At 43.3% G+C, this 25557-nt stretch overlaps 2 protein-coding genes across 4 annotated transcripts; both read left to right on the top strand.

Annotated features, from left to right (window-relative positions):
- The first annotated feature begins 1068 nt into the window (after positions 1–1068).
- On the top strand, positions 1069–9068 carry LOC116979775 (aquaporin-12-like). The gene is made up of 3 exons (XM_033031552.1): positions 1069–2461; positions 4538–4654; positions 8037–9068. Exons 1-3 carry the CDS (start codon positions 1858–1860, stop codon positions 8246–8248), a joined length of 933 nt encoding a protein of 310 aa, XP_032887443.1. The 5' UTR covers positions 1069–1857; the 3' UTR covers positions 8249–9068.
- A 4675-nt stretch (positions 9069–13743) lies between these two features.
- On the top strand, positions 13744–24933 carry smco1 (single-pass membrane protein with coiled-coil domains 1). 3 transcript variants are annotated; one of them, XM_033031549.1, is made up of 3 exons: positions 13744–13895; positions 20765–20914; positions 24370–24933. In XM_033031549.1, the coding sequence occupies exons 1-3, from the start codon at positions 13786–13788 to the stop codon at positions 24797–24799; spliced, it is 690 nt and encodes a 229-aa protein (XP_032887440.1). In that variant the 5' UTR covers positions 13744–13785; the 3' UTR covers positions 24800–24933. The 3 variants fall into 3 exon arrangements, with proteins under 3 accessions (XP_032887440.1, XP_032887441.1, XP_032887442.1); XM_033031550.1 differs by having other exon boundaries at positions 20765–20893; positions 24370–24921; XM_033031551.1 differs by lacking the exon at positions 20765–20914 and having other exon boundaries at positions 24370–24921.
- Positions 24934–25557: the final 624 nt, after the last annotated feature.

The following is a 25557-nucleotide window of genomic DNA, read 5'->3' as shown; positions in this document are numbered from 1 at the left end:
CGAACAATAGCGGTACGTGCATTGATTGCTGTTCAAAGCTACTGGTTACAGACCTCCAGGCAGAATGACACCCTTCCACCATTACCCTCCAACTTGTAATGGTAACAAGTTCAGAATTTAAACCGCCAAGTCACTGGATCTCATGCATCTTAATCAGCCTACTATGAGAGATCTTGTCAAATGCCTCACCACCATCAATCACTTTGTCACCTCTTCCAAAAAAATCAAGTTTGCAAAACCTGAGGGAGCAAGCTACTGTATGTGAGAGAAATGTAAAGATCATCTTGGCCAAGAGGGTGATTAGAAAATATAAATTAATAAATATGCCCTGGACTTAGTGAAAGGCTTTAATCATTTTTCAGGCTGAATTGACATTTTGGGTACGAGAAGCATCATGGACATTCATGTTTAAGTAATGTAGATATCAGAACTGGCAACTACACAGGTGTACACTTGCACCTCCTCCAACCTCATCTGCTGCATCCGCTGTTCCAGGTGTCAACTTCTGTACATCGGCGAGACCAAGCACAGGCTCGGCGATCGTTTCGTTGAACACCTCCGCTCAGTCCGCCTTAACCTACCTGATCTCCCGGTTGCTCAGCACTTTAACTCTCCCTCCCATTCCCAATCTGGCCTTTCTGTCATGGGCCTCTTCCATTATCAGAGTGAGGCCCAGCGCAAATTGGAGGAACAGCACCTCATATTTCGCTTGAGTAGCTTACACCCCAGCAGTATGAACATTGACCTCTAACTTCAATTAGCCCTTGCTTTCCCTCTCCATCCCCTTCCCCTTTCCAGTTCTCCCACCAGTCTTACTGTCTCTGACTATATTCTATCTCTGTCCCGCCCACTCCTCTGGCATCAGTCTGAAGAAGAGTCTCGACCCAAAACGTCACCCATTCCTCTCCAAAGATGCTGCCTGTCCCGCTGTTACTCCAGCATTTTTGTGTCTATCTTCGATTGCACACGCTGGATGCAGGAAACATGTTCCTGATGTCGGGGGAGTCCAGAACCAGGGGCCACTGTTTAAGAACAAGGGGTAGGCCATTTAGAACTGAGATGAGGAAAAACTTTTTCACCAGAGAATTGTGAATTTGTGAAACTTGGATGTGGTCAATTGGACTCGCCACTAAAGACTATCGAAGACTAAATCAACACCCCTGAAGCCAGACCCTGGGTTAGGCCACTCTGCGTACTCGCTCCACATCAATCCACCCTCTCCAAAATCTCCCATTGACCCCTGCGTTCTCTCGCGCTCTCGCCAGGTGCAATAACAAATGGTAATTGCAGCAGCATTACACACATTTAGAAGCAGACAGCACACAAAAAAAAATTATACATAAATTTTATTTATTTTAAAAGAAAGGAGACAATGAAAGAAACAAGACATTAATGCAAAACATAAATTAGAACAAAAGAAGCAAGTTGATGGTAGTGCAAGAGGTGGACCATAATGATCTGTTGAGGTAGGATTAGGGTTATATGGTTTTGATGGGGCATCTTGGTCAGCATGAATGATTTAGACTGAAGGGTCTGAATCCATGCTATAAGGCACTGACTATGTTTTGGACATTTATGACATGTTTTACCTTTTTGGAGTAAAAACCTGGAAAAGAAATGCTGTCGCACCACCACGTGGTTTTACCCGACATCCACATCTGTGAAGAAGCTGTGGAACCAGGTGTAAACGGTCTGTTGATGATTGACCAGCCCTTGCCTGGCTCTGCTTTGAACACGTGTATTTACCCATAATGTCCTTGACTCCGTGCCAAATGTACACGTTTCCATTTAATCCTCTTTTTTTTTTTTAAAGCATCAAGTGTTAAGATTCACAGTGAGTCAGGTCTGGAGCAAACCATGGCTGGGCTTAATGTGTCGTGCGGATATTTCTTTGCTGTTCTGGCTCTCTGTCAGGTGGTTAGGATGGTTTCCAGGAGACTCTTGCCACTTCAGGTCTACATCTTCCTGGCAGAGTTGGCCACTTGCTTCCAACTGGGGGCCTTCTGGCTTGAGCTCAGGATGTTGGTGGTCATCGGGCCATGGGGAGGTGGGTTTGGGATGGACGTAGTTCTGACTCTACTGTTCATCCTCTTCTTGATCCATGAAGCCACGTTGGATGGCGCACAGGCCAACCCCCTGATCACCTTGCAGGAGCTGCTACGCTCCAACTCTTCGCTGGCAGCTGCTACACTGAAGACCTTGTCCCAGTTCGGGGGGACGCACTTGGCCAGTGTGGTCGCCAGAGTGTACTGGTCCTGGGAGCTGACGGACTTCCACCTCATCCAGAACATGATGGCCATTGACTGTAGCTCCGCCATTCAGACATCTGTGAGCCACGGTGCCTTGGCTGAAGCAGCCTGTGCTTTCCTTTTCCACTTGGTTGTGATGAAGTTTGAGGGAGCAGCTTTGGGCTACAGGATCCTGTCCAAAGCCCTGACCATCACTGCCTTGGTGTACACAGGTAAGCTCCATTCAAAGTCAGGGGAACTATAAGTAACAGATTCTCATATTAATAGTCGCAGTGAGGTGGTGTTGGGTTCAAATAAAATAAAACTGCAGATAATGGAAACCTGAAATCACAACAGCAAATGCTGGAAATTCTCAGCAGGTAAGGAGGCATCCATGGGAGGAGAAGCAGTCTAGTAACATTGTGTAGTCTGGGTTACGTTGTACACACTCTGGGGAACGTTTTTTTCTCATGGTAACGTACAAGCTGAGTAACCTATTGTCTAGATAACGTACAGTCTGGGTCATGTACCATCTTGATAATGTTGTACAGAGGATTACATTGTGTGGTGATTGTACAATCTGGATCACATTGTTTAGTCTAGATAACATTGTGTAGTCTGGGCAATGTTGAACCATCTGGGTAATTAACAATCTGGGTAAGGTTCGGTCTGAGTAATGTTGAACAGAATGGGTAATGTTGTCTAGTCTGGGTAATGTTGTATGGTCTGGGTAGCATATCAGAATACAAAGTGTTGGGGTAACTCAGCGAGTCAGGCAGCATCTCTGGAGAACATGGATAGGTTGAGCCCCTTCTTCAGATTGACTGGAAGGGAGGGGTGTAGGGACAGGTTTTACATCTCCTGTGGTTGCAAGGGAAAGTACCTGGGGCGGAGGTGGTTTGTGCGGGAAGGGATGAGTAAGGTAAGGAGCTGCGGAGGGAGCGGTCTCTGCAGAAAGTTGAAAGAGGTGGAGATGGGAAGATGTGACTAGGGGTGGGATCATGTTGGAGGTGATGGAAATGTCAGAGTATGATGTGCAGCATGCGGAGGCTAGTGAAGTGAAAGATGAGGATCAAGGGGATGCTATCCTTGCATATGTATTTCAAATGGGCCCAGCTATACCTGCCTGCCTTGTCAGTTATGTCAAACAGTCTTTGTTTCAGTCATATATTGGCCCTAAACCCCAACTCTTTCTCTGCTACATCGAAGACTGCATCGGGGCTGCTTCCTGCACCCATGCAGAACTGATGGATTTGATTAACTTCACCACTTCCACCCTGCTCTCAAATTCACTGGGACTATCACTGAAACTTCTCTACCCTTTCTTGATCTCCCTGTCTCCCATCACAGGGGACAGATTATCAATTGATGTCTACTATAAACCTACCAACTCCCACAGTTATCTGGACCGCACTTCCTCCCACCCTGCCTCTACAAAGACGCTATGTCCTACTCTCAATTCCTCCATCTCTGCTGCATCTGAACCAAGATGCAACTCCTTCCATTGTAGGATATCTGAGATGACCTCTTTAGTAAACGTGGTTTCCCCCATTCTGTCATAGATGGATCCCTCGCCCGCATCTCCTCTGTGTCCCATAGTTCTGCTCTTGCTCCCCCTCCCATCCAGACAGAACATTGATAAAGTTTGTCTGGTTCCTCACCTTTCACGCCACCGGCCTCCCCATCCAACATATCATACTCCAACATTTTTTATTGAAAGACAAATTGGTTAAAAAATGAGAAAACTCACTCCAATTACATTGTACTCCGATGAGACTGCATCTGGAATTAAAGACATTCGGCCTATACTCTGGGTTTTGAAGAATAAATGATCAAATTGAAATGGAAAAATGTTTTTGAAATATAAAAATAAACAGGGTAGTTTCAGAATTGATGCTTGTGACTAAAACCAGGCGGTCACTATCCCAAGTATGGGATTGGCCATTCAGGACAGGGATGAAAAGAAATCACTTCGCCAATGGGTGGTGAACCTCTGGGGTTCTCTATCCGAAAGGGCTGTGGAGCATCAGTTGCCGACTGTTCAAGACCAAAATCAGAGGGACTTTGGATATGAAGATAATCGAGGGAAGTTGTGGTTGGTGCAGGAAATGGAACCAAGATAAGAGATGAGTGTGGATCTTATTGAATGGTGGAGCACATTCGAGGAGCCAAATGGGCCACTGCAGCTTCAGTTTCTGTGCGGGATATGGACTTGAGCCTGGTGTATCAATGCAGGACATAAGATGTGATGGGGAGTTTAATCTGTTGCTATGTCTGGTGTCTAACCTATTATTTGCTCTCCTGTGTAGCTGGCCCATATACCACAGCTTTATTTAATCCAGCACTAGCATTCTCTGTGACGTTCCACTGCTCTGGGAACACATTGCTGGAATACATGCTCGTGTACTGGCTTAGCCCACTCATCGGTAAGTCACAGTATCTCTTCCTTCACATGAGTCCTGATAAACTCTGACATTAGTCTGTCAGTACTCTAATTATTCATGGTCAATGCACTCTGCTCTGTGCAGTTTGTCTGATGGTGACGTTAACAATATGCTGTTGAATTCCATCGATGTGTCCATGTGGCTGCACAATCCTGTCCAAGTATCTTTCTGCGATGTTAACATTAATGGCAGTAGAGGTAAAACCATTAGATCTAACTGTTATAGAGATAAAGGATCAGTTGCGCCAAAGGGCAAGACTACTGACCAATAGGAAAGGGGTGGAGGAAGAGAGTTGCGCATGAATTCAAATGTCATGGAATAATAATCACGCAGATCTTAACTACCAAAATTAACTTAGACAGAAGGGGTAGTGAACAAGGAAGGAAATATAATGTGCAAAGTGTCCACATAACTCATTTTTCCATTTAATACATAAGAAGCCTAACAAACTTGAATAGAGAGGGTCATAGAGAGTTGTGGAGATGGAAACAGATCCTTCAGCCCAACAAGTTAACCACTATGAATCCCATTTTATTCTGTCCACATTCTCATCAAGTTTTCCCAGATTCTAGCGCTCCCACCCAAACTTGGGAGCAATTTACTATTGTCAATTAAAACAGCAGGCCGTTGGGAGGAAACACAAACACCAGGAAGAAACCCACATGGTCACTGGAAGAATGTGCAAACTCCATGCTCACTTCATGGTGCCTGGAGTGGACATTGAGGTCAGGGACCATTCCCACTGCCTACACTCTACAGTGGACTACCCCATTGAGGTCCGTCCTGTCAGCAGTGGGGCATTGGCTGAATGGTTCCATCTTGTTCAGTTGTTGATGTTCATTCTGTTTCTTGTGGGAAAGTTGACTCGTGTTCACACCAGATCAACGTCCAAACCTCAATCCATGTGGATATGTCCATGTGAGCAAGCATTCCAATGTATGTAAATAAATGAAACTGATAAGACACATGGAACTGCAGATTCTGTTTACTAAGACCAGCAATGTTTATTGCTATCTGGAATTTAATGTGAATAATGAATGTTTCTCTCATGTAGAAGGGTTGCTTGGCTCTCGTGGATCTGCTCAAACAGCTCGGCACCATGGAGTATAATGTATAAAGTTAAAAGAGATTGGAAAATACAGTTCATTCTCACAAGTCACATCAACAATATGAGCGATTTGAAAGGAATACAACTTTGAGGCATGGAGACATACAGCTTGGAAGCCGGCTCTTCAGCCCACGAAGACTGCCAACCATCAACCACCCATTTACATTAATCCCATTGTTATTTTACCCATCTTCTCATGGTTTAGATTCCCAAACAGTAAAGGAATTTTTCCGTTGGGCAATTAGCCAACTAACCTGTACATATTCAGGATGTGAGTAGAAACCAAAGTCTGTGGAGGAAACCCACATGGTCACAAGAGAACATGCAAACTCCACAATGACAGCACCGGAGGCCAAGAGTAAACCTGGGTCTCTGGTGCTGTGAGGCTGTGATTCTCTTAGCTATGCCACTGTGACACCTACAGTGCCCTCCATAATGGGACAAAGACCCATCATTTATTTATTTGCCTCTGTACTCCACAATTTGTGATTTCTAATAGAAAAAAATCACATGTGGTTGAAATGCACATTGTCAGATTTTAATAAAGGCCAATTTTATACATTTTGGTTTCCCCATGTAAAAATGTACAGCTGCGTTTATAGATAGCCCCCCATTTCAGGACCATAATGTTTGGGACACAGCAATGTCATGTTTAGTATTTTGTTGCATATCCTTTGCATGCACTGACAACTTCAATTCTGCGATTCATGGACATCACCAGTTGCTGGGTGTCTTCTATGGTGATGCTCTGCCAGGCCTGTATTGCAGCCATCTTTAGCTTATGCATGTTTTGGGGGCTAGTCCCCTTCAGTTTTCACTTCTGCATATAAAAGACATGCTTAATTGGGTTCAGATTGGGTGATTGACTTGACCACACAAGAATTGACAATTTGTTAGCTTTGAAAAACTGCTTTGTTTCTTTAGTAGTATGTTTGGGATCATTGTCTTGCTGTAGAATGAACCGCCAGCCAATGAGTTTTGAGGCACTTGTTTGAACTTGAGCAGATAGGACGTGTCTATACACTTCAGAATTCATTATGCTACTACCATCAGCAGTTGTATCAACAATGAAGATAAGTGAGTCAGTGCCTTCAGCAGCTATACATGCCCAGGCCATAACACCGCCACCACCGTGTTTCACAGATGAGGTGGTATACTTTGGATCTTAGGCAGTTCCTTCTCCTCCATACTTTGCTCTTGCCATCACTTTGATATAAGTTGATCTTCGTCTCATCTGTCCACAAGACCTTTTTCCAGAACTGTGGTTGCTCTTTTGAGTACTTCTTGGCAAACTGTAACTTGGCCATCCTATTTTTCCAGCTAACTAGTGGTTTGCATCTTCCAATGTAGCTTCTGTATTTCTGTTCATGAAGTCTTCTGCAGCCAGTGATCATTGACAAATCCACACCTGTCTCCTGAAGCGTGTTTCTGATTTATCTGACAGGTGTTTGGGGATTTTGCTTTGTTATAGAGAGAATTCTTCTGTCACCAGCTGTGGAGGTCTTCCTTGGCCTGCCAGTCGCTTTGCAATTAGTAAGCTCACCAGTGCTCTCTTTCTTCTTAATGATGTTCCAAACAGTTGCTTTTGGTCAGCCTACGGTTTGGCTGATGTCTCTAACAGTTTTATTCTTGTTTCTGTCTCATAATGGCTTCTTTGACTTTTATTGGCACAACTTTGGTCCTCATGTTGATAACAGCAATAAAAGTTACCAAACAGAGGCCCCACACCAAGCTCTCCCAGGCACTTTTCCCTGCCCTGATGGATCTTGAGACCCTTCAATGCATTCCTTGAATATCACATAATCAATAGACAATAGGTGCAGGAGTAGGCCATTCGGCCCTTTGAGCCAGCACCGCCATTCAATGTGATCATGGCTGATCATCCCCAATCTGTACCCCGTTCCTGCCTTCTCCCCATATCCCGTGGCTCCGCTATCTTTAAGAGCCCTATCTAGCTCTCTTGAAAGTATCTAGAGAACCGACCCCCACCGCCCTGTGAGGCAGAGAATTCCACAGACTCACAACTCTCTTCCCCACGTCCGATGTCAGGCTAACTGGTCTATAATTCCCTGTTTTCTCTCTCCTGCCTTTCTTAAAAAGTGGGATAACATTAGCTACCTTCCAATCCACAGGAACTGATCCTGAATCTATAGAACATTGGATACTTTCCTGCTCTTGATAACGATGTTGACTGCTATCCAATTTACTTTGAAGATGTTGAGAATTCTGTGACTAATTATACTCATTTGTTTACAGCAACAACTTTGGCTGTCTTACTATTCAATGGGAACATTCCTCTGGTTTTCTCCAAGAATCTCCTCTATTCCCAAAGACCAAAGTACAAAATTCCCAAAGGGAAATCAACATTGGGTCCAGAAGAGAACAAGACAGCCAACAGGCAACAGGCAAGGAAGAGAAACATCCATAAGAAGGTTTTGGAGGTGGTCATGGACAAAGAAAACAATTGAGACCAAAAGGTTTGCCAGCGGAGTGTTTAATTTAGTGTAAATTATTGGAAACACTGCCTGGACAAGTGGTGGAAACTAATCGATTGTGGTTTATAAAGGGGAAGGGATAAAAACCTAAAATAAATAATAATATTGGGCTATGGGAACAGAGCAGGGTTGAGTATGCTGCCAGAATGTATATGAAGATGGTGGCTGGCTGGTATTTTACATTGGAGCTGTTTTATAATGCACACACATTTCCTGTAACATTTCATTAATTCAGCACCTTCGAGACCTTGGTGATGCTGTACTGGAAGACTTACAGACTATTGGATGTCATTTCAATTAATTTTCCAACACACAATTTTTTTTGCTGCTTTATATTAGACAACATTTGAATAAAAACGGATTTATTTGGTTAGCATGGGAATTAGACTATTCTAGCGGGTCTCTCATGGGTAAGAATGAGTTGGATGAGGTGGTAATCTTTAGTTCCAAAAGAGGAGGTGACTGGGAATGAGGGCAGCAAAGACGAACACTGAAAATATTGACAGATTTAAAATGGAATAGGAATACATATTGTCACATGTGAACAGGGACATTGAGATTCTTTGCTTGCATTCCCAATGTATAGGGAGGTTGCACGGCAGTCAAGGTCACGACCCGTGACCCGTACTGTTTCCACGCAACTCCTTCTGGAGTACAAGCGGTGAACGTCAGGTAAGTACTTACTATGGGTGTCAGTGTAGCGGGCCCGTCTTCTGTCCCAGCATCCGGACTCCAAGTTGACTGGTTCCACACTCGCGGAACACGGGCCGTCTGTCCCCACCCCCGTGTGGGGGTCGGGGGGCGAATCAACCCGTGTGGGGGTCGGGAGGGGGTGAATCACCCCGGTGTGTTGGTCGGGACGTTGCTGGGTTTATGGCCCCGTGTGTCCGCTGCCCGGAGGCGCGGAGGTGTGTGTGGGCGCTGCCGACCCACAGCCCGTCACAATGCGGCCGCACAGGGGGAGACGGGGCGGAGGGTGGCCGTGGTCAGACAGCGCTGACCCTGTGAGGTGAGTGGGGGCTGTCCTGAAGGATGCGTTCGTTCGGCCGCTTGCACGTTAGTGCTCGGGTTCAAACTGGAGAGTGACTCCAGCCTCGGGCTGTCGTGGGCCGGAACTTGCCCTCAATCCGCCAGCACGCTACTCTTTCGCAAGTCAGTGAGCAGCAGTAATTTTAGAAATCGGGGTAAGCGTGAGAGACATTTAGCCTACTTCAGAATTCCAAAAGTGAGGAGAAATGACGGTAGATAGAAACAAGAGCTGAAGGGACAACAACAGACCGAGAGCTTGGCGAACATTGGCCGTTTGCTCACTGCAACTAAGGCATTATATAGCAACTAAGGCATTATTTGTGTTTTTTCTTGATTCCTTTGGCATCTAAAAAGTTTCAGAAGTGATAAATCTGGCTGTAAATGTTTTTTAATCGCCTATGGTTCTCGTGGGTTTTTACATACAAAATGAAAACGCATCTGAAGAAAAATTTACAGCCAGATTTATCACTTCTGAGAATTTTTAGATGCCAAAGGAATCAAGAAAAAACACAAATAATGCCTTACTTGATGAAATGCAGTGAGCAAACGCGATAATTCCCAATATTTTCAATGTTTACCAAGCACTTTAGCTGCTGTAGTCCCTTCAGTTCTCGCTTCTCTATACCTTCATTTCACTTCACTTTTGGAATTCTAAAGTTGGGTACATGTCTCTCACACTTACCCCGACTCCCACAATTTTTTTCAGCGCAAAAATTCAAAATTTTGGCGGTTTTTAACAGGTAGGAATGTACGCGCTTCTAGCATTAATAACATATACCGGAAGTGACGGATGTCTTCCAGTTGGATTTAGCGGCTCCGTGCGTCGAGCCCTGTGACCCAGTGACCTTTCGTGCAACCCCCCTATACAAATAGCAGCCACCTACGGTGCTGAAAACATTACAAAGCTTCCCCTTTTGTGTCGTTCCCCGCAGTTCCCTCAGGCCGGGTCCCCATTGTCCTTTGTCCCCCCCCCCCCCCATTGTCCATTGTTCTCCTCCCCCCCCATTGTCCATTGTTCTCCTCCCCCCCCATTGTCCATTGTTCTCCTCCCCCCCATCCGTCACGACGGGCCCCCCATTGTTCTTCCCCTCCCTCCTCCATGCTCTCATCGACCGCGAGTCGACCTGTGAGGCATCGGCACCGCTGCGAGGCTTCACCGCTGCCCTAGTTCACGCCTCCGTGCATGGTGCCATCCCGGGCCCCAGAGAAAGACTCCGTCGGCCGCTTTGCCTGACCCGGGCTTCTAGGCGGCGATCCGGGAGGCATCGAGACTGCGGCGCCTCGATAAAGGCCTCCGACCGCGTTCCCTGTCCTCACAGAAGACAGTGAGCTGGTCTTGGCCACTGAAAGAAAAGAAGGTATGAGTTCACCAAAGGAGCCAACTCTTGAAAATGACAGGCCTTGAACAAAGTGAATGTTGACAAAAGACATGTAAACGTGAGCAGTCTGAGCAATGCGTGAGTGAAAGTACTGATGCGGTTTATCGTAGCACAAATGTCCTGTGAATGAGCAGGAGAAGGGGAAGCACTCTGAGGCATTTGAGAAGGTGGTTGGGCGTCCTCTGATCTGATGGGAAGGACGTGGGAGTTGGTCAGAGGTGGCTGGAGTGAATTCCTAGACCCCAAACTTCAACCCTGTACACCCAACATAAAAGTGGATAATATTGAAATATTTTTAGTGCTGTCACCTGTTACTTCAAATATTATTGTGCATTTTGTGTGTACAAGCATTTTGTGTGTACAAATAAAACTGCTCCTAACCAATGTGGTTGAATCGGTGACCTTCCTAACCTTATTCACTCCTTGGCTCATGATTAAAGGTAATGGTAATGTTAAATGTTACACCCCCATTGTTTCGCTAATAATGTCTATTGATGTAATTAACTCTTACAACATTCAGAGATAGTGGCTGTCATTTATTAAGATTTTCTGAAACCACTCAGATCCCTGAAGGTAGTGCAAACAACATTGTGAATCAAATGCAGCAAAATTATAATCCAGTAGTTGATTCTGACTAACAGCACAGAGAATGTTATTAATCGTACTTGATCTGTATCGTGGCTATTGCATTCTCTGCAGGTTGTCTACATGTCATAAGGAATAGGAGGAGAATTGGCCCATTCGGCCCATCGAGTCTATTCCAGCATTCAATCATGGCCGTTCTATCTCTCCCTCCTAACCCCCATTCTCCTGCCTTCTCCCCAACACCTCTGACACCTGTACTAACCAAGAATCTGTCTATCTCTGCCTTAAAAATATCCACTGACTTGGCCTCTACAGCCTTCTGTGGCAAATAATTCCACGGATTCACCTCTGACTAAAGAAATGTCTCCTCATCTCCTTCTTAAAAGAACGTCCTTTAATTCTGAGGTTATGACCTCTAGTTCTAGACTCTCCCACTAATGGAAACATCCTCTCCACATGCACTCTAACCAAGCCTTTCACTATTCTGACGTTTTCAATGAGGTTCCCCCCTCATTCTTCTAAACTCCAGCGAGTACAGGGCCAGTGCTGACCAACGCTCATCATAGGTTAACCTACTCATCCCTGGGATCATTCTTGTAAACTTCCTCTGGACCCTCTCTAGAGCTAGCACATCCATCCTCAGATATGGTGCCCAAAGTTGCTCACAATATTCCAAGTGTGGCCTAACCAGCGCCTAAAAGAGCCTCAACATTACATCCCTGTTCTGTATACGAGTCTTCTTGAAATACCTTGAGTTTGCTTTCTTTACTACTGATTCGACGCAGATTAACTCGTCAAGTGGAGTTATTGTCACATGCACAAGTATGACGAGGTACAGTGAAAATCCTTTGATTGCAGCAACATCACAGATACATAGAATCAGACAACACATAAACAGAAATTATACATAGATTCTGTAAGCCAATAAAAAGAAAACTATGCTAAAACAACAAGACATTTGTGTAAACCACAAGTGGTAGTGCAAGAGGCGGTCCGTTACCGATGCAGGTTAGGGTTATGCAAGTCAAGAAGCTGATGAAAGTAGCTGTTGCTGAACCTGGCCGTGTAGACTTCAGGGCTCTGTACCGCTTGTCTGACCTTGTAAACTAACTAAAGTAAGCGCTTTAACAGACCAATTGGAACTGAGTGTGAAGTCTCTATGAATTCCGAACCTATGATCCTACTGTCAAAAATAAAATACTGCAGATGCTGAAAATCTGAAGCCTGATCTTCTGCTTTTATTTTACAATCACACTGTTCCCAGCGTTATCAGTGTAATAAGCAGGCCAGACATTATTACAAATAATTTTGAAAGTATCCTGAAACAATTTATAAAAGGGACAGCTTTTATAATCGATCACGGTGCTGGTAGTAGCTTGAATCGCGTTACACACAGTCCGGGCCCCGTTCATCTCACTAATGGGAACAATAGGAACAGCTTCCCGAACAAATTGCACTTTGCTGGTGAAAATGCTGCCCCGACTTCCTGGAATAACACAATCGACTGCATTCATGTGATTCAGGATCGCCCGGTATCTTAGCGTCTCCGGACGATTGCACGCACAGAGAATGTTCTTGAAAATCATTCCAACTCTCTTGAGCAATAATCTAACACAAGTTTCAATTACTGCAGTCAGGGAGTAGTGTCATAAAAGGGACGAGGATCGGCACTTGTCCCAGACGCTGGTTAATTTTCCATGCAAACAGTGGCTTCGTGTACAATCGATCCTGCTTCCCGTCACTGTACACAAACTGTTGGGGTGTGTAGAACCGATCCCGCTCCCCGTCACTCTGTACAGACTAAAGGTATGTAGGATCGATCACCCGCTCCCGTTCACTATACAGATTTGTAGGGTGTGTTGAATCGATCCCGTTTCACGGTACACAGGCAGGTTGATCACACTGCCTCTCGCCGTTCGAGGTGTTAAACAGATTCTAGAATGGTGTTGGATCGAGCTTCCTGCTCTTGGACATGGGGCGGGCAGGCAGTAGGATGGTGTTGCACCGACCACAGATCTCCTGACGACTAAGTAGTTTTATAAGCGGCCCCAAACACGAGAGAGAAGAGCGAGCACTGCTGCCAGTTCCCGTGCAAACCACACAGCAGCTCAATATCCAACAGCATTTATCAAGTGTAATCACTTTTATATTTAGAATCATTTGAACTTAATAAACATCAGGCTCAGTTTTCAAAGATGACTATTCTAGTTAACAGGTTAACTTTACAGCGGCCTTCATTAATTACTTATTGGCATCTCATAGAAGTTTTTACTCATGGATTGTAAAAAAAAAATTAATCACCTCGTCGAGGCTTTAATGCAGAAGGTAGTGAATTGCAAGTCACTGAGCTGATCACTGCCCAATTCCACCTTGCTATTTTTTGCCGTGGTTTAAAATAGGTGTCACTGAGCTGCTGGGACAGGGCCAGCCCGTTCCCCACACAGCTGTTCACCAAGTTTACTCGCTCAACTGCCTGGGCGTTGCATGGAGGCAGTTTGGTGGTGGATCTGCTGAATAATGAATAAGGCCATGAAGGCCGATAGGCAGGAGGGAGCGGCCAAGGGACGACAGCTGAAGGCTTCCTCTGAGAGGGTGTCCACAGAACTTCTCCGCCACAGGATTGGCAGGTAGGGGCAGGCTGTGGCAGCTGCTGTGCAGGGCAGGCACTGGTGTGTGGGGCAGAGGCGATGGATGTCCTCTGGTCAGAGTTCGCTTCTTATTGTAATTGTGCTCCTAGAGCTAATCCCCCTTAGTCTAGTTCAGTAAAACACAGAGTCAAGCACTGGACCACTAAACTTTTATTTTATGAAACAATAACGAATACCCTATACAATACCTAACCACCGCGGGATCGATCCTTGCAAGCAGATACTCCCAAAAGGTTACGCAGTCCCAAGCGCTCCTCCAAAAATCGACAACGAACCTCGTGAGGGTTACCTTTTATAGAAACATAGAAAATAGGTGCAGGAGGAGGCCATTCGGCCCTTTGAGCCAGCACCGCCATTCATTGTGATCATGGCTGATCAAACCCTGTGGGGCAGATCTACATGGGGGTGTTACCCCTACAAACATATCACAATATCGATTACATTAAAGTGTTATTGACAGTTCCCCAACCCAATTACAGAGCACCTCATTACAATGTTTCTACAGAAGCTTCAGGAAGGAAGTCAATCAATCAAGTAATGCAACATTCTCCTGGGGAGTATAAACAATTCAAAAAAGGCTTCACACTTCAGCCAATCATCAAACAGTAACACAAACATCTTGCAACATTATTAACAGTATTTACAATCCCTCTGTAGCCAGCCTATCATGCTACTGCTTCTGCAACACATTTGGGTTTCTCTGCAAAGTACTCATCCATTTTAACAATACAGAGGACATCTGGATCTCACCTTATCTGATAGTTCAATCTAGGAGTTAGACTTCCTGGTGACAATCCACAGCCTGCAGCTTTTCACAGACAGAGGCCCAGCAGGTCTTGCAGATGCATTGATCCTCCATTTTATATATCTCTATTTTGGCCAATATTAACATTCCTCCCTTTTTTTCATATGATAACCCATCATTAATGATAATCAGCATACAATAGTGACTGCTTCATTCTAACAGATATCTTAACCGAATGATGCTGATGTATTTTCCAAGAATTTCATCAAGCTTCCTGAGTTTTCATGGGCGTAGCTTCAAGCTTCCTAGAGTCTTCACCACCCGTGTTTTCGTGGGCGCAAATCCCCTCCATCCATCTTGATAATTCATCTGTGCTTGATCCATAGTAGAGTATGAAGTTTCTAAGAGAACCTGGAATAAAGTAAGTTAGCAGTCCTTATTTCCACTGATACTCTTACAGTGGTGGAGATGTACCCATGCACTCCCATCTACTTTCACTGCTGTTGGAGTAGTTAGGAGAACCTGGTAAGGTCTCTCCCAGCGAACTTCTAATCCTTTCCTTACCCAATTCTTTATAATGACATAGTCTCCAGGTTTCACTTTAGTTGAAGTTACTAACATAGTCATCTCGCTATAGGCTGCTCTTACTCTACAGTACAATGCTCTGGTCAAAGCTAGAATGTAGTCAGTCATCTCCACAGTAATATGATGGAAGTTAATTATCTTCATTGCATTCTGATTCCAAGGTGTTCTTAAGGGTTTACCATAAACAATTTCAGCTGGGCTCAGTCTAGATTTCCCTACAGGCATGACTCTCATCTGAAATAAAGCTAATGGGAATAATTTAATTCAACCAAGTCCAGTCTCCACCTTTAGATAAACAGATACATAGAAAATAGGTGCAGGAGGAGGCCATTCGGCCCTTCGAGCCAGCACCGCCATTCATTGTGATCAGGGCTGATCGTCCCCTAATAATAACCCGTGCCTGCCTTCTCCCCATATCCCTTGATTCCACTAGCCCCTAGAGCTCTATCTAACTCTCTCTTAAATCCATCCGGTGATTTGGCCTCCACTGCCCTCTGTGGCAGGGAATTCCACAAATTCACAACTCTCTGGGTGAAAAGGTTTTTTTCTCACCTCAGTCTTAAATGGCCTCCCCTTTATTCTAAGACTGTGGCCCCTGGTTCTGGACTTGCCCGACATTGGGAACATTTTTCCTGCATCTAGCTTGTCCAGTCCTTTTATAATTTTATATGTTTCTATACGATTCCCCCTCATCCTTCTAAACTCCAGTGAATACAAGCCTAGTCTTTTCAATCTTTCCTCATATGACAGACCTACCATCCCAGGGATCAATCTCGTGAACCTACGCTGCACTGCCTCAATCACAAGAATGTCCTTCCTCAAATTAGGAGACCAAAACTGCACACAATACTCCAGATGTGGTCTTATCAGAGCCCTATACAACTGCAGAAGAACCTCTTTACTCCTATACTGAAATTCTCTTGTTATGAAGGCCAACATTCCATTAGCTTTCTTCACTGCCTGCTGTACCTGCACGCCAACTTTCCGTGACTGGTGTACAAGGACACCCAGGTCTCGCTGCACCTCCCCCTTACCTAACCTAACCCCATTGAGATAATAATCTGCCCCCTTGTTTTTGCCGCCAAAGTGGATAACCTCACATTTATCTATATTATACTGCATCTGCCACGCATCTGCCCACTCACTCAACCTGTCCCGGTCACCCTGCAACCTCCTAACATCCTCTTCACAGTTCACACTGCCACCCAGCTTTGTGTCATCCGCAAACTTGCTAGTATTGCTCCTAATTCCTTCTTCCAAATCATTAATATATATGTTAAACAGTTGCGGCCCCAACACCGAGCCTTGCGGCACTCCACTTGCCATGGCTTGCCACTCTGAAAAGGACCGGTTCACTCCTACTCTTTGCTTCCTGTCTGCCAACCAATTTTCTATCCATGTCAACACCCTACCACCAATAGCATGTGCATTAATTTCAGTTACCAGTCTCCCATGCGGGACCTTATCAAAGGCTTTCTGAAAGTCTAGATACACTACATCCACTGGCTCCCCTTCATCCATTTCACTTGTCACATCCTCATAAAATTCCAGAAGATTAGTCAAGCATGATTTCCCTTTCATAAATCCATGTTGACAGACTAATCCTCTTACTGCTATCCAAATGCTCCATTATTACCTCTTTAATAATTGACTCCAGCATATTTCCCACCACCGAAGTCAGGTTAACTGGTCTGTAATTCCCCGTTTTCTCTCTAGCTCCTTTCTTGAAAAGTGGGATAACATTAGCTATCCTCCAATCCACAGTGATCCTGAATCTATTGAACATTGGAAAATGATCACCAATGCATCCACTATTTCTAGAGACACCTCTCTGAGGACCCTGGGATGCAGATCATCAGGCCCAGGGGATTTAGCATCCATCAGTCCCATTAGCCTACCCAATACTATTTCTCGCCCAATGAAAATTTCTTTCAGTTCCTCTACCCCCTTAGATCCTCTATCCTCCAGTACATCTGGGAGATTGTTTGTGTCTTCCTTAGTGAAGACAGATCCGAAGTACCTGTTCAACTCTTCTGCCATTTCCTTGTTACTCTTAATAATTTCACCCATGTCTGCCTTCAAGGGACCCACATTGGACTTTGCTACTCTTTTTCCCTTAACATATCTAAAGAAGCTTTTACTGTCCTTCTTTATATTCCTGGCCAGCTTCCCCTCGTACCTCTTCTTTTCAGCCTGTATTGCCCGTTTTGTTTCCTTCTGTTGTCCTATGAAAGTTTCCCAATCCTCTGGCTTCAGGCTACTCTTTGCTGTGTTATACATCTTTTCTTTTAGTTTTATTCTATCCCTAACTTCTCTTGTCAGCCACGGTTGCCTCCTACTCCCCTTAGAATCTTTCTTCCTTTTTGGAATGAAATGATCCTGCGTCTTCCGGATTATGCCCAGAAATTCCTGCCATTGCTGTTCCACCGTCATTCTTGCTAGGATCCCTTTCCAGTCTACCTTGGCCAGCTCCTCTCTCATGCCTTCATAGTCCCCTTTGTTTAGCTAATTTAGATTTGATCTTTCTACAAGTCCAGCAGCCTGTGGTCGATAAGCACAGTGCAAGTGCTGCTGGATCCCCAGCTGTTCACAAAATTCTTTATTGATTTGTCCAATAAAGTGTCGACCTTTATCTGAACTAAATCGAATAGGGATGCCAAATCTAGGGACAATTTCTCTCATTAACACCTTGACAATAGTAGCCGCTCTATTTAGCAATGTTACAAAATGTTGAGATTTTTAAAATCAAGTCTGCAATTTATCCCGTCAGATAAAGCATAATAAGAAGTTTAATTTGACACCTAATTCACTTTCATATCTTCAGTATTAAAAAAGGTATGGTCATTTTCATACTCGGAAATTAGCATCTTGTTCTCTATTGCTTTTCCATTGACTTAACACAAAAGCTGTGATCAAGAATAGTCAAAAGCCCATAGCTTTCTTGAAAATTAAGAGAACTGAATGACATTTTCAGTTATTATAGATTAAAGCATTCTGAAACAAATATAATACATCTTACTTGGATGACCTGAAATTAAAGCACATAATTAGTTAATTACCTAATTGTAGCTAATTACAAAATTGACTGTTGTGATGGAAATAGTAATAAATACCCAGACTGCCTTGAAAATTCAAAAATGTGATATTCTCCAGATCAGAAATTTAATATTGTATAATATGCTGTAAGTCCGTAACAGATAGGTACATACATTACAATTTCTAGCAATAGACCAAGTGTTTATGGAGAAGATCAGTTGCTAGCTGGTACATTGGCATATAATAATCAGTAGCATCATCATACTCCTCAGATTGTAACCAATAAGCAACTCTGTGCACCTTGTTTTTTCTCAACTTTTCAATTTTGGCATTGTAAACTACAAGTTTTTGCTCTTCAAACCACGCATGACATGCCTTTCCCATTAAGAGTGTCTTATAGATTCCATTTCTTAAGAAAATGATCATTTTTTAAAATAGCCTAACAAACTAATCCCATTCACACAGGAATTCACAATATAACATAATTTTTAAATCTCACTATCATGAATTTATATGCCAGATGGAAGGAATTTAATATTTAATTCCCATAAATTAATCCAGAAACACCCTCTCAAAATATAATAAAAATTATTGTTTTTTGCACAATACATGTGACTCAAACTGTTGTGAATATTTAGTTTAAAAATAATGATCTTGGAGAGAGATTAACACAAAATATAGACAATTTGGACTGCTTATGACATGATTGTACATAAAAAGGGCATTTTAATCATCTTGCTTCTGGAACGCGATTGATTGGAACGTTGCATTTGCGGTGAATTTGAAGCGCATATCGGCAGGAAAAACACTGCCGGTTCGTATGGGGCCCAAATAACATTTTCACAACGTAAAATTAAATTAAAGCCATCCCAAGAAGCAAGATTATATGTAAAATAAACGATTTACGTTTTGTTTTGTCCCGTTCTTGCGATCCATCACGTTGTAGGCGTTGAGGGCATTAGAAGTCACTTTTTATTTTAATCCAAATATTAAATTGTCCAGCGAATTTTTTTTTAAATATAGCGCGAACGAAAGTCCGATCGATTTTTCATTAGCAGCTAGTAGCCCGAGGAAATCCGCCTCAGACAGGCAGTGCGAAACGGCATTTTAATCCCGCCCCCCCCGTCAAAGGCGCCAAAGTCGCGCACACAGCCAGTGGCAGAACTGCAGCGCCGCTGAAGGTATGTTTTGTAACATCGCTACTTTATTATCAAGCCTAACCAGTAAAAATGGAAGGAGACTCATCATGTTAACTCAATCATCTCTGGGATCATTCTCCTAAGCCTCCTCTGGACCCTCTCCAACGCCTGCACATCCCTCCTCATATATGGGGCCCAAAACTGTTCATAATACTCTAAATGCAGTCTGACCACCAGCGCCTTATAAAGCCGCAGCATTACATCCCTGTTTTTATATCTTAGCACTCTTGAAATAAATGCTAACATTGCATTTGCATTTCTTACGATCAATTTAACTTGCAAATCAACTTTTTGGGGAATCCTGCACCAGAACTCCAGAGCGTCTTTGCACCTCCGATTTCTGAATCCTCTCCCCATTTAGAAAATAGTCTAAGCCTTTATTAAAAAGAGGCAACTGATCTTAAAAAAAATGTGGGGAATTGTCTTCAAGGGGATGAGGACTGGAAGAGGATGAGGATGTAAGCAGCTGTTGCAGCTGCTGTGTAGGCAACTACTACTGCGTGTATCAGAGTCGTCACTTATCCTCTATCAGTATTGGGCAGTTATAACCTCACTCTTCACCTCCAACTTCTTTTAAATAAGTTGCCATATTAATTGAGATGGTAACCTGGAGAGTCACCGATGACGACCTTCTTTGGAACCATATTGAATCTTTTTCACTTAAGCAGGGGTTAAATAAGAGTCAGACATTGTTAATTCTCAGCTCGCCTTGCAGATGAATGCCTACCCTTTTGGGTTTATTTTCCTTTTGTTTTGCTTGTCATATCTTAAGATCCTAACTCTTGGCAAAAGCTGCCAAAATGTTGACTTGGAGATAGACACAAAATGCTGGAGTATCTCAGCTGGTCAGACAGCATCTCTGGAAAAAAGGAATAGTTGACGTTTCGGGTCGAGACCATTCTTCACGCTGCCTGCAGACAAGAAGGGACTCGGCCTGAAACATCGCCTATTTCTTTACTCCAGATATGCTACCTGACCTGCTGAGTTACTCCAGCATTTTGTGTCTATCTTTGGTGTAAACCAGCATCTGCAGTTCCTTCTACACAATATGTTGATTTGTTCTTCTCTAAAGGCTTTTTAGAATTTTCAGAATTAGTGTGATTTCAATGATTCTCCAAATCCATACATTATTAAAATAGGTTGAATAATGCCAGTCAGCACTGCCATCTTCGAGGTACTGGCATCAACTCATAATCATGGGTTTTCATTGGTTTAATGATGAATGTTTGACCACAAAAAGTTGTACACCTTTAAACCTGTATTTCCTTTATTTCAATGTATAGGCTGGAGAAGAGAATAGAGGAACTGACAGCTCAATACCAGGAATTGGACCAGAATGCAAAGTATCTCATGCAATCCTTTGAGCCACACTCTGAAAACATTGCAAAACAAGCTGGACAGGATGAGATGTGGTCAGTGCTCCTGGACCACAGGTGACATGGGGATAGTCAAAGTTCACAAGACTATTGGGATTGCTATCATTGGGATTGGAAGATCTCTTGTGTGATTGTGTGGGTTTTTTTTAAATGGTCAATGGATATTGGAAGAAAGAATCTTTGTTTTATTGCTAGTTCTTCAGACATGTTGGCTTGGTTCAACCAATGTAACATGATAATTTCATTCTAGCCTTAAGAAAGACAGGTGGACTCAAGAGACATTACGTTCCAAGTTTATTGAACTTCTGCTTAATAAGTAAATTGTAACAGCTATTATACTTCTACATCCATTATACTTAGGAAGCATATCCATTACCAATGTGTGACACAAAAAGCTGGTGTAATTCAGCGTGTCAGACAGCATCTCTAGAGAAGTGTAATAGGTGACAAGAAAAAGAATAAAAGACGTATAAGTAAAAATGATCTTGTTAGCCACTGCTGGTGTCCCTCCTTCTTTCTGGGAGAATTCAGTGGGTGTTGAGCCATCACAAACATTTCTCAAAAACTCAAGACCTTTAATTTAAATGTCATAATCAATCGGGGGTTATTTGGTGTTATCTGTTCCATGCTAGCAGATTATGCTTTTCAGGCTTGTAAAGAGTATCCATGCCATATTAAAATAGTACTATGGTGGTTATATGGCTGGGTGAGTAATCCAGAAGTCTGATCAATGATCTTGAGAGGCACAATTAAATCCCACCAAAGCTGCCCTGGAGACACAGAACCCATCTAATTAACCAAGCATCCTTCAGGGAAAGAGACCCAAAGATCTCATGTTGTCTGACCTATATATGACTTCAAAGCCCACATCACGAATAACTGCCTTACTCTGTGGGTGAGCATGTCACAGTTGTGGAAGACTGCCATTAAAAGACATGGATTGCCAGCATTGCCCCTGACACTGGAGCAAAGACACAATCAGCCGAGCCAACCATGCAATGATCTCCTCACTGATATTTTGGGAGTTGTGTCTTAATTGGGTCAGTGAACTCTCAGACTAGTCAACCAACTGCATGACATAGTTACACTCATAAGATCATACCTTTTAGCTAATCTTCCAAGATTATCATCATTCAGGGCATCACCTGCCCTCCCAGTCAAAAAAATGCATTAAAGTTATTGGCTCGGTGTGTATACAGTTCGGTGGAAATCATTCTTCTATGTTCATTCTGGACCCCATGAAATCTGTGGGGCAATGCATCCTTCTCTGGTCACTACCTACCACCCTCCCTTAGTTGATGAATCAGTTCTCTTCCATATTGATTTCTGCTGGGAAGGATCACTTACGGTATTGCAGACACAGAATGTACTTTGTGTAAAAACCCTCAATGCCCATCATCAAAAGCATCAGCAGTGATTGTGTTGTTTATATATTGGAAGACACGGGTTTCAGAAAGACTAGGGTGGTGGGGGAACCATGAAGGAAAAACTTGATCTGTTGCAGATGTGTAATAGCATTGTAATACCACCCATTTATGTTTGTAATAGCATTGGTCACATATTGAACATACATATCAGTGGAGGCAACAATGATCTCTTCATTGATGGGTGACTACTATATTGTCCTTATGGAGATAAATTCCCACTTTCCCACTGATGACACCATCATAATGTTGAGAGCTACAGTCAGCATGCGAAATGGGAATAGATTCTGAACAAATCTAGCACCACACAACAAAAAGATCAAGCACTGTGCAAATCACCTTCCAGCAATAATATATGGATGAAAACATTAAGGCTGAAGGCTGAAGCATTGTCTGACATGCTATGTGACAATCCATCTTCCACAGTGCCAAGTGGATGATCCATATTGGCCTCTTCCTGCGGATTGTGACAATGTAGAAGCAAGATATCAACCAGTTTGATTCACTTCACTTGATATGAAGTCATGAACCCAATAAATCACCGTTGCAGTGCTGATGATTCTGCCATGTATTTGACAGTAAAACATTTCCCAGTGCATACTTTACTCAAAGTTGGACTCATTAAACTAGTCCATGACTGCCCTATCTTTCTATTTGATGGCAGGTAGAATTGAAAATTCACCAATACCCTGGTTACTGGTGCTCCGTTTGAGTCTGACTGGACCACTTAGCTTTACATCTTTCTCGTGCCTTGCTCCAAATATAGACAAAACAGCTCAATTCCTGTTGATAGATTTCTTGACTTCTTGATAGATTTTGATTGTTTGCGACAAAAAGATGGTCAGTAAAAGTGATAGTGAATCATTCCTCCGCACAACATACGTATCGCAAAGGAAGATTATCATGATTGTAAGATATTAATCATCTCAGACCCAGGATATCATTGGAGTATCTTGGTATCAGTATCAGAAATATTTCAGGGGAGTAACCATCTTCAGCTGTTTTACTAATGACCTTCCCTTTTTCTATGAATACTGAGACAATAAATGCAGTTTTGAGATAATGTATTCTATGGGGAGAGCTCCTCCAAATGTTTCCAGCATCTGCAAGGTGTAACTATCCGGATGAGCTGCAAACTCATAGATTCCATCATGTTCAATTCCACAGCCACATGCCATCCTGACTTTGACAAATAATTGCCATTCCTCCTCTACATCAATGACCACCTGCAGTCTCTTGAGTCCTCTACCACCGTTTCATCCCTCCCCTCTCCCATACTCTCATCCCACTGGATCCCTTCTTCCTCCTACTGCTCATCACACCCCTCAGCTGTTCTTCCCGTTTGCCTCCACCACTCGTCCCCTTCCATTCTTAACCTCCCTTTTCCATCCAATTCCAGAATCTGCAGCCTTTTGTTTTCCACTAATTACCTCCCAGTCTCTATCACTGTCTCCACCCTTTCTCTCCTACCTGACTGTCATCTGCCAATCAACTCCTCCTCACCTGTATCTACCTATCGCTTCCCAGTTCTTACTCAACCCTTCTCCCCACCTCTTTATGCCGTCTACTTCCCCTCTACTCTTTCAGTCTAGATGAAAGGTCTCGACCAGAAACGTAGACTGTCCATTTCCTTCCACAGATGCTGCCTGACCCGTTGAGTTCCTCTTGCTACTTGCTGTCCTTTATTTTTGCAACAGATTCTGGTATCTGCGGTTTTATGTCACCATTTTGTTGCCATTCTTTCTTCACTATTTGGAAACTTCCCAGAATTAGTTATCTCACACGCTTTACCCCACAAAGACCAGCAGATTATGCACCTCACTCACCTCCACCTTCACAAGGTCAATTAGGAAAAGGCAATTAACATTGTCATTGCCAGAAATCCCCAATTCCCCTCTGTGAATTGAAGAGGCCATTTTGCACCCAGCAAAATCGTTGGTTTATGAGCCAATTTTGAATCTGGGTAGTTGAGGATGTAGACTGATACTTTCAAACTAGCTTTAATGGTCAATTTTGCAATGCTGATTATATAAAATACTTGATATCCCCAATAGACAACTTAACCTGTTCTTTATTTTTGCTTTATAGGTTCACAAGTGTGGAAGTTAACCTATTCTTCAGTTATGTTGTTGACATGCTTCAGTCTTTGCATTCTCGTGTATTGGAGAAACATCCAGGGTATGCCAGCATTCTGCCCAGTTTGTCTTCTGTCTTGAAGAGGAAGGTTTGGGATAGGGAACTTGAGGCCACGTGGATAAACGTGCTTTCAGAACTTGGCCTGAATGACTCTGATGAGAAAGCTCTATGCACATTCTTTGTTACTTACCACAATGAGGCTGAATATTACCCACCTCCTGCAAGAGAGAAGTACAATCAGAACATCCAAGGGGTGTTAAACAAGGCTGTGTCCAGCCATATTCTACACCACTGTCTCCTCATTCTTGTGCAGTTGGCAGAAAAAGAAAACAGCGTGATGGCGACTGAGAATCAATGCACCACGAGGGCTAACGCTCCCTAGAGCCAGCACCAAGTCAAAAGGAGGAGAGTAGGGTCCATGTACCATTGGAAATGAACTGTATCGGGAATGGCTTCATTGGTCACATTGTAATGTAAACACTTTGCATTAATAAATTTATTGCACTGATCCATTGCAAAATTGACAATCTAGGAATGTATAAAGAGTAAGCGAAACTGCTGATGAAATCTCATAGAATTGGGAAACTAAATAAGTTATTTTGTTTGACTGGTGCTGTGGATTGGCTGAAGGATTCTTCCAGATTAATGAATCAACTTTTCATTTCAAATGAAGCAGTAAACCACTGAAAATTAATCTCTCATTACTGAGATCTCTGAATGTATCTCCCCCTTTTTACTAACCTTGGTCGTTCACTGTGACTGCACTGGATATTTCGCTGGTTACATGCCATTCATCCCCTTTTGACAACCCTTATTCCATTATGCAAGTTATTCTAGCTCCAATCCCCGTCCAGCACAGCGAGGAAATAAATCTGAAACCTGCCCCAACTGATGTAACATTAGCAAATCTGCAGATGACACAAAGCTGGGTGGCAGTGTGAACTTTGAGGAGGATGCTATGATAATGCAGGGTGACTTGGACAGGTTGGGTGAGTGGGCAGATGCATGGCGGATGCGGTTTAATGTGGATAAATGTGAGGTTATCCACTTTGGTAGGAAAAGCAGGAAGGAAGATTATTAACTAAATGGTGTCAAGTTAAGAAAAAGGGGAGGTACAATGGGATCTGGGGGTCCTTGTTC

This window comes from Amblyraja radiata, chromosome 13 (genome assembly GCF_010909765.2).
Source record: "Amblyraja radiata isolate CabotCenter1 chromosome 13, sAmbRad1.1.pri, whole genome shotgun sequence".
In the NCBI taxonomy this organism is placed as follows: Eukaryota; Metazoa; Chordata; class Chondrichthyes; order Rajiformes; family Rajidae; genus Amblyraja; species Amblyraja radiata.
The sequence above is the reverse complement of the archived record's forward strand: the minus strand, read 5'-3'. Positions and strand labels throughout refer to the sequence as shown.

What these genes read in the sequence shown, in the direction of transcription:
- LOC116979775 (XM_033031552.1), top strand. Translation starts at nt 1,858, where the DNA reads ATGGCTGGGCTTAATGTGTCGTGCGGATATTTCTTTGCTGTTCTGGCT. An exon ending in CACTGCCTTGGTGTACACAG is followed by an intron (nt 2,462 to 4,537) that starts GTAAGCTCCATT and finishes TCTCCTGTGTAG; the next exon opens with CTGGCCCATATACCACAGCT. An exon ending in CTGGCTTAGCCCACTCATCG is followed by an intron (nt 4,655 to 8,036) that starts GTAAGTCACAGT and finishes ATTTGTTTACAG; the next exon opens with CAACAACTTTGGCTGTCTTA.
- smco1 (XM_033031549.1), top strand. Translation starts at nt 13,786, where the DNA reads ATGAATAAGGCCATGAAGGCCGATAGGCAGGAGGGAGCGGCCAAGGGA. An exon ending in CTCCGCCACAGGATTGGCAG is followed by an intron (nt 13,896 to 20,764) that starts GTAGGGGCAGGC and finishes TTCAATGTATAG; the next exon opens with GCTGGAGAAGAGAATAGAGG. An exon ending in TCAGTGCTCCTGGACCACAG is followed by an intron (nt 20,915 to 24,369) that starts GTGACATGGGGA and finishes TTTGCTTTATAG; the next exon opens with GTTCACAAGTGTGGAAGTTA.